Below are 12,500 nucleotides of genomic sequence, written 5' to 3' on the forward strand. Positions count from 1 at the left end.
AAGCTCCATTTTGCCAGAATCTATGTGCAAGAGGTTTACTGGCTTTTTCTGGAGCGCTGACATGATTGAGGCCCTTTAGCAGAACTTACTGATCTCAGTGCTAAATTTAATAAAGGCCATTAATATTTTATACAATTTTTCTTGAAAACATGAAATAATTTAAAGTATCATGCAAATTGTACTAGTTTCGTTATGACAATGCAAAGCAAATAGAACAGGAATATTTACAGGCCATCATAAGTAATTTCAGATTTGCCATGGTCTTTGTGGCCACCCAAGGTTATTCTTGAAAGATAGGGCTTTGATATTGGTTCCTCATGATAAGTTTCCGTTTTAGGGAGGCCTGAAAGCTCTTTCTTGTAGGAAAATAAGTGGTGGATGATTGGGAAATTGCTGAACCCAGGATCACCCTCCTGAGACTGATTGTTCTAACCAGCAAGCTTAGGGCACTCCTGGGAATCTGTGTTTCTGGTTAGGGAGAATATGGGTGGAATTCCTCATAACAGGAAATTAGAAAGTGAAAGTGGAAAAAGGAAATGGAAATAGATATCCATTGCAAAGAATAAAGATAGAGCAAAATTGAGAAATCCCTGCAAAGATTCAGACATCCAAAATTTTGTAAAACTTTACTGTATTGTTTGCAAACCAATGTTTTCTTGGTTAGATGCTTAATTGAGGGGCCTCAGTCCTTAGAATTGATGATACCAAATGAATATCAATAACCATATGAAAGTCCCTAGCATCCCTTGGTTCTAGACCCTTACAAGATTCTTTGATTTGGTGGAGCAAAATGAGTCATGTAATATAGTATAATATCGATTTCAAATATTTAAATATTACAAAAGAAAATCAATAGAATTAATATATAAGTGAATTTGAAGACATATTTCTTCTTACAAATAGAAAATGCAAAGGCAGTAAATACACAAAGATGGCAAGTAATTGCTGTAGCTGATATAACATTGTCACTTTGGTGAAGGCTAACAAATTTCCAATTTGTGAATTCTGGCAGCATAGAGCTCGAACTGGTTCCTTATTTGTCTGCACACTGTGTACACATGATGAATGGTATGATTTTAATGATGAAAGGTAGGTCCCACTTTTATTTGATTCTATGCATAGTATATATTAATGAACTTTTGCTTTCAGCGAGTAGCTATTTGAAAAATATGTTCTATTAATTCCATCCATTATTTACTTTATATTATATGAAACAGTAGGTATACCACTCACAAATCATGGTGTTAGCTTACTAAACCTTCTTATGTTTCTTCAGTCTGAACTTTATACTTCAAAACTTTCTCATGAGATCTATAGCAATATTTTCTGTGCTTGTCAGTGACCATAGATTGTAGTTGCTTTGGCATCCAAGGCATGTATAAGACTTTTTGTAACCCACATGTGTTAGATAGTCCTGGCATTTATTTTCCAAGTTTTATATATATATATATATATATATATATATATATATATATATATATATATATATATATATATATATATATCCCCCCACCCCAATAATGGAATCTTAGATGAGCAGAAAGTCTGTCAAGAACATCACCAAGAGGAGGAAGATTCCAGCAACAAATGATTATCTACTAGGAGGGCATACAGAACAGAATGTGGTAACCAAATCTTAACCCATTACAGATGATCTAACTGGCAGTCAGGATGGGCGATTTCTAACGCCATCAGCAATGGCTAAAAATCAGAGGGATGGGGAAAATGTTTTCTCTGCCTTCTGGGCAATGCAGACTTGCCTAACGAAAATTTTCCCGTAAATCCATCACAAAACAAGGTTTTAGGCTGTCTTTGGAAAGCTGTAGCTCTGAAACTAGTGCTGTTCCAGTCAAAATACTTCATGATGTTGGGTGTGCTTCAACTATGAACAGTTTCTGATGTTGTGGCATGTATGCATTAATGCCAGTCCTTTAGGCCTCATTGGAGCCATCATGTATGTCTTGATACCTGTCTGGAAGGGTTAAATGCAATTTTTTCTCAATTTCATATTATTAACCCTTTGATGACGGTGCGTCACACCCATGTGACATGGCTAAATGCCCAATGACGGGGCGATGCACCAGTGTGATGTTCCCGATGCAATATTGCATAGGCCTGGCATAGGGGGTTTAAGTGAATTACCAAAAGAGATGAAAGAAAGGCTGCGTGCACTTGGGCAAATAATCACCCTGTTGTGAATGAGTTAAAAGCTGCTTTAGATCTCATACAAGAGTAAGCTAAGTAGCATACAGAGTGATAATGTATTTGCTTGTTATATATGATATGAAACCATCCTACAATCACCAGAATATCTCAGTTCTCTCTAATGAGGGTTCATTGGTATCTTAAACTCTGTACTTGCTACATGTGATTGATTGAGGGATAGTCAGTTTCTCTTTAGTTTAGCAGGAAATCTTTACAAGGACAGAATTGTGGTGGGAAATATGGACAGATTAGTATATTTTATCCCTTATGATATATAATGTATAATACATAATATGTAATACATACTGATATTATAAAGGTCTTACTTCAAATGATATTTCCATGATACTAAAATAAAGATAATGTTATGTTTAAAAAGTTTGTCTTAAATCACTGTGTAACTATATGGTATTTTAATTTTAATTTTACCACTTGACCCATTCGTGCTGGTTGACTTGCTATCATGTTCAGTGGTTTTTGGGTCAGACGCCGGTGACGAGATATTTGGTCAAGGCCGGCGCTCTGGGTGAGTGGGCGTACAGCGCTTGCTTGCTGCTAGTGCGCCCGAAAATCCCAAGGCTTTAGGCTTATGTGTTCGAAAACCCTGGCATTCCGACCATTTAGAACCGGAATGGCCCTGGCGTGAATGGGTTAAGGTTTCACCTATAGGAACTTGTATTTTAATAAAGAAAATATTGCCTTAGTCTAATTTTTGTATTTATTACATTTTCACTTGATCCTCTATTGGAAATTTTTAATAAGCTTCTACCCATATTTGAGACAGATGAACAAGTAAAGCGATGAACGATGTCTCGCATATCCAAACTAGACTCCTTTAGCTTTAACCCCTTGCCGATGGGGTGCCCAACGACCTAACTGGTCAAGGCAGGCAGTCTACAACACTAGCGGCACCAGCTAAAAATAAGAGGGATGGGGAAAGGGTTTTCTCCACCCTCCGGATAGTGCAGACTAGCCCAAACAATATATTTCCATAAATCCATCAAGTGTATTTAGGCTGACTTTAGAACCCTGTAGCCCTAGAGCTAGCGCCGTGACAGCCATAATACTTCATGACTGTGTGCACACTTCAACTGTGAGCAGATCCCGATGTCGCGTTATGTACGCATTGACACCCGTCACTTAGGCCTAATTGGTGCCGACATGTATGTTATGACACCCGTATGCAATGTGTTAGTATGATAATTGTAAGTAAATGAGTACATATTAGACCAGGGTGTGTATGTATTGGACAATAGCTATGCACCAACTTTACAGGTCATTTTATCAGTAGTATATTAAGTTCTTTCAGCTATCTTTGTATCACAAATAACTGGACAAAATAACGCGTCCCCGTCATGTAGCCCAAAAACCACTAGACGTGTTATCTAGTCACCCGTCGTTAACGGGTTAAGACGATGTGTGTATTTTATATTATTTTCAGATACTCGTCAATATTTGTTGTGATGCCCTTTTTACACAATCGAAGGAATATATGGCTTATGACTAATAAAAAGGAAAGTCTAGTGTGACTGTGAGCCAATCCTGCAAAACATGCCTGTTACAGAGTGGTTAATATCTTCTTAGTTCTCTTATATGTTACTCATTTTATATTTCAGGATGATGATGAATTTGAGGGCTTCACGTCCATATTCCCGGAGCCAAGGGATGTCAAGGGGAAGAAGAAGAAGAGCGCGGTATCACCTAGAAAGAAGTCGGGCAAGCGGTCACCAACGGAGAGAGCAGAGGAAGCCTGCGTAGCCCTAGAAGAAGCAGGTTTGGTGACCCGGAGAAAAGTGAGCACAGTAGAAATGGCCATCAAAGAGGTGCAGGATAAGTCAGATGTTGTTGAAAATGTGCCAGTGGTTACAAGGAGACGAGGTGGAGGCGGTGGGGACACAGCTCCTGGCAAGGAGGTGCGTGAGGGGCCGGGTGGGGGGAAGGAGGTGGTGGCAAGTACCCGGAGAAGAACAAGTAATGTGGAGCTGCCTGTAAAGGAGGTGTCAGAGGGCGTTGAGAGCAGTACTAACTTGCCAGTGGTAACAAGGAGAAGAGTGAGTGGGGTGGAAACACCTATGAGAGACTTGGTGAAAGAGGGAGGGGCGGAGAATAGCAAAGACCCCCCAATGGTGACCAGGAGAAGGGGTCATTCTCTTGAAGGTGTTGTGAAGGAAGCTCAGGAGGGGAGTGACAATGTGCCAGCGGGAGGGGAAAGAACGAGTGAGAAAAGAGACTTGCCTCCTCAGCCTGCGAGCAAGGAGAATGTGGAGAGAGTGGTTCATTCGGAACAGCCCATAGAAGAAAGTAGTGCAGCATTACAGGGAATGAGGATGGCTGTCATGTCCTCTAGACAAGTGGCAAGAAAACAGACAGCAAGGAGAGTGAGCAGACCATCTTCAACAGTGAAAACAGTGCTGGCAAGAAAATTATTAGCAAGAGCCAAAGCTAAAAGAACAGTCAACTCTCTGCCCGTGGTTGGTGAAAAGAGCCCAAAACGCTTCGTCCTTCCATCTATGAGTGTGCGATCCTCGAGGATAATTAAACCAAATAAGAGACTTTTTGCTGACATAACAGAAATGTGTACAGCAAGTAGTTCGCTTGAGTCTTCAGTGGGTGGTGAGGTGGCAGAACATGTAAGCATGCCTAGCAAGAGGTTGGTAAAGCTTACTCGCAAAGGAAGGGGTGCACACACGCAGTTTCTCTCTCTGCCCCGATCCAGGGCACAGAGCACTGACTCCCTTTCCAGCACAGAGGGAGGTGTGGGACGTGACCGCATGCGCAGGACAATCTCCCTCTACACAGAATCCATAACTGGGCCCAGCAAAGCCCAGGTTGGAAGGCCTCCCAAGCGCCTGCTGCGTCGCATGGATCCCCCGCAGCAAGAGGTGGAGGCTGAACTGCCAGAATCCCCACAGAGATGCGACCCCAAGGAGTCAAGGGTCATGGAGAAGATTGGTAAATTGCTGCGGTCCCCATGGGATGATAGGCTCAAGCAATCCAGCAAGGTAAAGATATGCTAATGTTTATGTTGGTGGGTTAGAAGGAGTGTGGAATACCAAAAATGATGAATCGCGCAGGGGTATTGAACCAGTTGACATGTAGACTGGCCCTTAGTCTCTGTAGCATGTGGCTCAGAGACTAGGTGAAAACTGCGCTGTCTGATTTAAACATAATGAAGGAGAAGTGTTCAAAGTTCGGAGTTACTCTTTTTATTTATATTTTGTTCTTTAATTTTTTAAACCCTTTAAGGATGATATTTTGCAATTGTGGGTAAACAATAGATGAAACATGGTAAAAAATTGTCTAAACAAAAGTGTCCCAAATTATTCATATTTTAAATGTCTGAACAAACTAATTTGAAATGCAAAAAGTATGAATGAAAATAGAGGAAAATGTATTTCTCTTGTCTTGTGTACCCACAAAGCTCTGAACTTTACTGTTCTTTAAGGGTTAATGAAATGTTATAAACCTTATGTATATTTTTTGAAAAGTATATTTTCTCCTACAAACAGTGTAGATCTTTTAGAGAATGAGTATGGAATAAGAATTAACTGAATAATTTTTTTCATTTCTTTCACAGGGTGGAAGGGGAGAGGAAGACAGTATGCCAGCTTCGGCCTTTGGTGCCTCATCTACAATGTCAGCTTCAGCCATCTCACGAAACATTTTAAGGAAAGCAAGACTGAACCTAAACAAGACTACTTTGCAAAAGATTAGGAATCCTGTTTCATTGCAAAGGCTTATACCAGCTTCAGCAGAAGGTATTTTTGTAATTTTATCCATTTAGTAATATAATTCTTATAGAAACATGAATGTTCATTTAAACATGATCCATTAGATTCCATTTACATTTACGGTTATGTATTGTGTCTTCAGTATTTATTGTCCCTAAAGGTGCATGGGGCAATGATTTGAAACATTTTTTCAGGAAAAAAATATGTAATAATTAAAGATGTTTTTATAGGTATTTAAAAACCTTATATCTGATACTCTGTTGTTATACCTGCAGGAGTGGAAGGAAAGTGTGCAGTCTGTGATAGTGAAGAGGGTGGGAATTCTCGCAAGTTTGGAGTGATAGTGTGTGAGAAGTGCAACTCCTTCATCAGCAACTCCAGTGATGGTTCCAGAGAAGTATATGAGTGCAAAGATAACAAAGCTGAGTGTCAAGTGCAAGAACTGGTTGAAGGTCGCTGCAATGCATGCTGGTTGGGCAGAATCCTTCACGTCTGCTCGATGCCAAATCTCCTCCACGACAGATTGCGCAAGCGTTTACCCAATATCCTGAAGGAACAGATTCCTACCAGTTTGGCTCGATGCATGAGTGGTGGCAGCTTGCCCACTGTGTCTGAAAAAGATGCAGAGCTGGCCACACATACCAAGCGCTTGCCACTTGACCCAGGGGGAGGGGGCGCCTTTGGGTCTGTTATGGACTTGCCTGGTGGCTGGAAGCGCAAGACTGGCTCTGAAGTCATTGTGATCAGCCCAAGTGGGGAAAAATTCAAGAGCATACAAAAGCTTGAGGAATTCCTGAAGAAGCAAGGAATAACTACTGATGCTCGTGTTCTCTTTGGGAATAGCAGTCCAGCTGTGGTGCGGAGTAATGAACCGAAGTCACGGCCATCACAGGCAACCAACAACAGCAGTCGTGGGAAGGTGGTCATGACAACACTTCCTGGAGGATGGGTGCGTCGTATCAAATGGAGATCTGCTGGTGATCGCTTTGACACCTATGTTTATAGCCCTGATGGAAGGACATTTAGATCAAGGAGAGAACTGAGTGCCTACTTCCAACTCATTGGGAAAGTAGACGATATTCACAAGTATTTTCCAGTTGTTACAGGTCACTCAGATGCTTCCATACCTAGTTCAAGTGATACCACTGGATCCTCCAGCACAGAGCGCTTATCCAGCTCGGAGCCATGCTCGGAAATCAGCTCTGACGACAAGTCACCAGAGGCCTCAGAGTGTGAGACAGAAGCATCACAATCTAGATTGAGGAAGCTATCCCGTAATGCAAAGGAGAAGGTGAAATTTGCACGGCTGAAGCAGACCAAGGTCAAGAACCACAAGGAAGGACATCTCAGAAGTAAATCTGTCTCTTCTCTAAAAAGTGTCAAGTTCGCTGACAAGAAGTCAGAAATGCAGATGGATATGAATATTTCTGCAGAGGGAAAAGCTGCTGAGAAGAAGTACAAGAAACCAAAGATTGTTGTGAGAAGTCGATCACTCTCATTAGGGAGGAAGAAGGGTGATGCAAGCCTCACTGACACCACGGAAAGTGAGTCTGAGAACAGGAATTCTGGTAAAGGGTTTGCTAAGACCTTTTCTAAGAGACTGAAGGGCAAACCAAAACCTGCAGTGAGTGGACTATCACCAACCATTAAGCCCTTATCTGCGAGCTCCAACAATGCAAGTGAAGATAGTGGGAAAATGACTCCTCCATCAGCCTCTGTGGCAAGCCCTCAAGAGGTAGTTGAAGAATCAGAAGAGCTGAAACTGGAGGAAACTATAGATGACGCAGCTGTATTCATCAAACCTGATGATGTACCAAAGGAAAAGCAGTCTGAACAGGGAAAAATTGTTCTGAAGATCCAGAAAAAAAGCATTGAGACAGTGGATAGAAGACATAGACACAAAAATAAGAAAGATAAAAGAAAAAAAGGGCTTAGTGTGGAGGAACCTGGGAGTCTTTCAAAGGAGCAAGTAGCACAAAGTGGTGCTGAGGCAGTACAAAATATGACCGCTGAAAAAGTACTTGCTCAATTGTCTAGTACAAGTAAATCCTCAGAAGATGCCAAGGAGAAACTATTCAGTATGAATTCAGAAGACCTAGAAAAAGATCTGGTAGATGGGGAGTCTGATACTCTAGCTAGGCTGGAAGTCTCGGATGACTCTAAATTATCTTCCCCCATGGCGTCAGAGTCCGAGCCTATTCATGAAACAACAAAAGTACCTGAAGCCAAGCCAAAGTCCAAACCCAAAAAACCTTCCAGCTACCAGACTTCTCACTTTGGGGGTGGTTGGTCAAGGAAGATCAAGTGGAATGAGAAGGGGGAAGGCAAAGTCGCTCTGTTGCACAGCCCAGATGGACAGACTTTCCGATCAAGAATAGAGCTGCTGGCATATTTCAAGAAAGCAGGCAAATCAAAAGGCAATCTTGATTACTACTTCCCTCCAGTCTTGAAGAGGGAGGATTATAATGAACCAGAAAAGAAGCAATTGAAGGCAGCTGCTGCAGAGAGTGCATCAGCCCTTGGGATATCCACCTCGGGCCAGTCTTCAGAAGTCAGCGAGTTTTCAGACAGTGAGATTCCGAAGACCTCTGAGGACTCTTGTGTTTCTGGTGAAGAAGGCATGAAGAGAAGTATAACTAAAGTAGTAAAGTGTTACAGGAGAGTAGGAGGCCAAGCATCCCTCAAAAGCATCCCAGAAAATGTCAGTGAGGACTCAATGGCCGCCCAGATTGCGTGTGGAAAGGGCATGGCTGCAGGTAGCTTGTCAGAGGAGGCATGGAAGCATGGATCTCAGCTTGGCAAGACGGGCAGGAAGGATGCTTTTGCAGCTGGTACGGACAGCAAGCAGACAGTCAAGTCAGAGAGTGAGGAGTTGGAAGGAGCCCATCCTGAGGTGGGCGGACCCAGGGTCAAGCACGTCTGTCGCAGTCAGGCACAGGTAAGTGGAACACTAAGTCCTTGATTTCATTCCTTTGAGTTCTATTCCTACTTTAGTATGAATTTGAGATATATAATGGGAATTTTGGTTATTTCTCTCTCTCTCTCTCTCTCTCTCTCTCTCTCTCTCTCTCTCTCTCTCTCTCTCTCTCTCTCTCTCTCTCTCTCTCTCTCTCTCTCTCTCTCTCTCTCTCTCTCTCTCTCTCTCTCTCATTCTCTCTCTCTCTCATTCTCTCTCTCTCTCTCATTCTCTCTCTCTCTCTCATTCTCTCTCTCTCTCATTCTCTCTCTCTCTCATTCTCTCTCTCTCTCATTCTCTCTCTCTCTCTCATTCTCTCTCTCTCTCATTCTCTCTCTCTCTCATTCTCTCTCTCTCATTCTCTCTCTCTCTCATTCTCTCTCTCTCTCATTCTCTCTCTCTCTCATTCTCTCTCTCTCTCATTCTCTCTCTCTCTCATTCTCTCTCTCTCTCATTCTCTCTCTCTCTCTCTCTCTCTCTCTCTCTCTCTCTCTCTCTCTCTCTCTCTCTCTCTCTCTCTCTCTCTCTCTCTCTCTCTCCTCTCTCTCTCTCTCTCTCTCTCTCTCTCTCTCTCTCTCTCTCTCTCTCTCTCTTTTTCTCTCTTTTTCTCTCTCTCTTTCTCTCTCTATTTCTCTCTTTCTTTCTTTTTTCTCTCTCTCTGCGGTCAAAAACCCCGGCATTCTGACCATTCAGAGCCATAATAGCCCCAGCTTGAATGGGTTAACTGAGTTATCAAGGGGAAATTTTCATTTTTTGCTATTCATAATTTTCAAGATTGGAAGGCAATTTGCTGAATTACCTGTATATTCACACTTTTGCCAATTTCAGGTGCTAGGCATTCCTCGTGCAGTATTCCCATCTCCAGGAAAGGATGAAGACAAGGCACCAATGAAGGTCATTGTTCCCTCCAGCAAATCCGACAAGAAGCGCAAAATTGTGACAGTAACAACAACAGCCAGTGGCAAGGTAGTATTTCCTACTTCACATTATGAATTAATGACAATCTTTAGTGGAAATTGTGCTTTTGAAAAATTGGTTGCAATCTTTGTTTAGTTGTTCAACATTGCTTTGTGAAAAGAGATATGGGTTCTACTGGGCCTCATAGATCTCTGCTCCCACTCAGGTGCTTCGCAAAACACAGTGGTGTAACAAGTGTCCAGGTTGCACGACACCCAACTGCCGGAAGTGTGTCAATTGCCTAGACATGAAGAAGTATGGTGGACCAGGGACCAAGAAGAAGCCTTGCATGTGAGTTTCACAATTATTTATTCACTCTCAGTTAAAGTGATAGGGAAGGGAGAGGAGAAGATATGAAAACAGAAAGAGGAATGAGGAAAAATAAAAAGAAAGAGAAATGAAAAATGGAGGAGAAGGGGTAGGGGCAGGGGTAAGGGTAAGGGAAGGGGAAGCATTAGAGTGAATTTGTAAGAGAAACCAAATGTTCATTTTGACAAAATACACATGTGATTTTTATTTCTTTGTATCCCCCCTTAAAAAATAATCAAGACCTTTTCTTCTCTGATAGAATGAGGAAGTGCCACAACCCACGGCTGTCCATCAAGTCAGCCATCAGTCAGGAGGGCACTGCCAAAGTCCCTGTTCAGATGGCAGCAACAAACACATCCACAGCTGTGTTCAAGGAAGTGCGCAAAGTGCCCCCCACCATCATCAAAGTGCAGGAGGAGAAGATTTTGCCAGCAGAGACCTCAGGTGACCAGGTGTTGAAGGCTTTCCAGCAGGAGAAGGCTGTATTCGTGCCCCGCCAGATGACCCGGTCGCAGCCTGACCAGAAGGTAATAATTGGATTATTTCAGTACCTCACTCAGAGTATGGGGAGGTAGGATGTGAGGGAGATGAGGGACAGAGTAAGGCTAGGAAGAGGGGGATGAGTAGGAGGAAAGGCTGCAAGGAGAAATACGAGCAGCAGTGTAGGACTAGGAGTGGGTTGGATAACAGAGAAGGACCAGGAGAGGGATGGGTAGCAGAGTATGTTCAGAAAAGGGTCATTTAGCTGAGTAAGACTAGGTAAGAGGTCAGGCTTTAAATGGGAGATTTTCAGCAGAACATAAATATGTGGAAAATTACTTACAAAGCAAAGCTGATGGGAAGCAGTATAGGAAGGTAAGGAAATAAAAGATTGATAAATATAAAATTAGAAAATATTTTTTTGTATGGAGTTGGATAGGTGAGAGAAAAGATTCAACAACATACTCTTTTTATTAATCATATAGTATATATTTTAAATATTAAAATATACCTTACAAAATGCATGTCAATATAAAATAAATAGTATACATGATCATTTTACTTATTATTATTCTTTAATGATGAACACTTGAGGCTGCCTATTGACTGTCAATGTTGACATGTGTGTAGTTTATTGGCTTCCCCACATACTCCTTTGTTAGGAATTTTATCTTAGAAATATATACGTTCTACAGAATGATCAGAAAAAGGATCATTTGAGAATTTACACTTTAGTAGCTCAAAAAACAGCTTTATCACAGTTTGACGGAAGTATAAAGGAGGTGGAGGTAAATGACTTTACAAAATTTATCTAATCGAGATACTGTCTGCAGTGCCATGTATTTGATCTTAAAAGAGCTAAAATCAACAAGTGTTGTGCATTTGTTGTAAGCCTGTTGATCGTTTCATGCTTTTCTTTGATGGGTTAATATATATATATATATATATATATATATATATAATATATATATATATATATATATATATATATATATATATATATTTATTTTATATATTATATAATATTATATAATATATATATATATATATATAATATATATATATATATATATATATATATATATATATATATATATATATATGTGTACAATGTGTGTATATATTATATAAATTATATTATATATATGTATGTGTGTGAATTTTCAATAAGTGATTCCATGTGTGTTTTTCAGGACCGTGGTGACATTGCTGCTGGGAAGCAATTTGTACCAGGAACCCTAGTGAACATTGACTACTGGCAGGGATATGATGCTGATGAAATGATGCTGACTGGATACCCAGTGATAACGGCATCCTCGCAGCATCCTCAGATCCTGTGTTTCCGCTGTGGCTCTCTCGGGAAGGAACAGGTACTTTTTTTTTTTTTTATGATAAGTGTATTATAAAAGTTAATTTATGATATATATACATATATATATATATATATATATATATGTATATACGTATATGTATATATGTATAAGTAAACGCACCTTAGTGTTGTTTGTATAAGTCTTAAAAATTACATCAGAGAACAATGGGTTTTAGATCTGTGTGGCTTTGACTATACATGAATTCACACTGTAGAGTGTTAAGTAATGTGATATCACATCATGGGAATATTTTGCTCCTGTCAGATGATGTCCTATCATGTCATGACCTCTCCCTCAAAATATATGGTTTACATTGTTAAATATGTATATACTCATAGGAGTTCCATTTGTATGGACACATTGCTCTTCACTTTTGAAAATAATGTAAACGAATACAAAAACTTCTTATCAAGACCCCGTATATTCAAGCGGGTGAGAAGCAGCCTGAGAGACACAGCGTGGCATTGTGCCAGGAAGCTCTTTCTTAGT

General features: G+C 40.8%; 1 protein-coding gene across 1 annotated transcript in view; it reads left to right on the forward strand.

Annotated features, from left to right (window-relative positions):
• LOC122246417 (histone lysine N-methyltransferase trithorax) overlaps positions 1–12,500 on the forward strand; it is a 43,633-nt gene that overhangs the window by 1,430 nt on the left and 29,703 nt on the right. The window contains exons 2-8 of the mRNA XM_043004980.2: positions 3,822–5,207; positions 5,783–5,963; positions 6,212–8,874; positions 9,721–9,858; positions 10,016–10,140; positions 10,418–10,685; positions 11,832–12,008. Of these exons, the coding sequence (XP_042860914.2) occupies positions 3,822–5,207; positions 5,783–5,963; positions 6,212–8,874; positions 9,721–9,858; positions 10,016–10,140; positions 10,418–10,685; positions 11,832–12,008 (4,938 nt within the window). The remainder of the gene's footprint in view (positions 1–3,821; positions 5,208–5,782; positions 5,964–6,211; positions 8,875–9,720; positions 9,859–10,015; positions 10,141–10,417; positions 10,686–11,831; positions 12,009–12,500) is intronic.

This window comes from Penaeus japonicus, unplaced genomic scaffold (genome assembly GCF_977035675.1).
Source record: "Penaeus japonicus unplaced genomic scaffold, GWHDUDI00000001_assembly GWHDUDI00000037, whole genome shotgun sequence".
NCBI classification, from domain to species: Eukaryota; Metazoa; Arthropoda; class Malacostraca; order Decapoda; family Penaeidae; genus Penaeus; species Penaeus japonicus.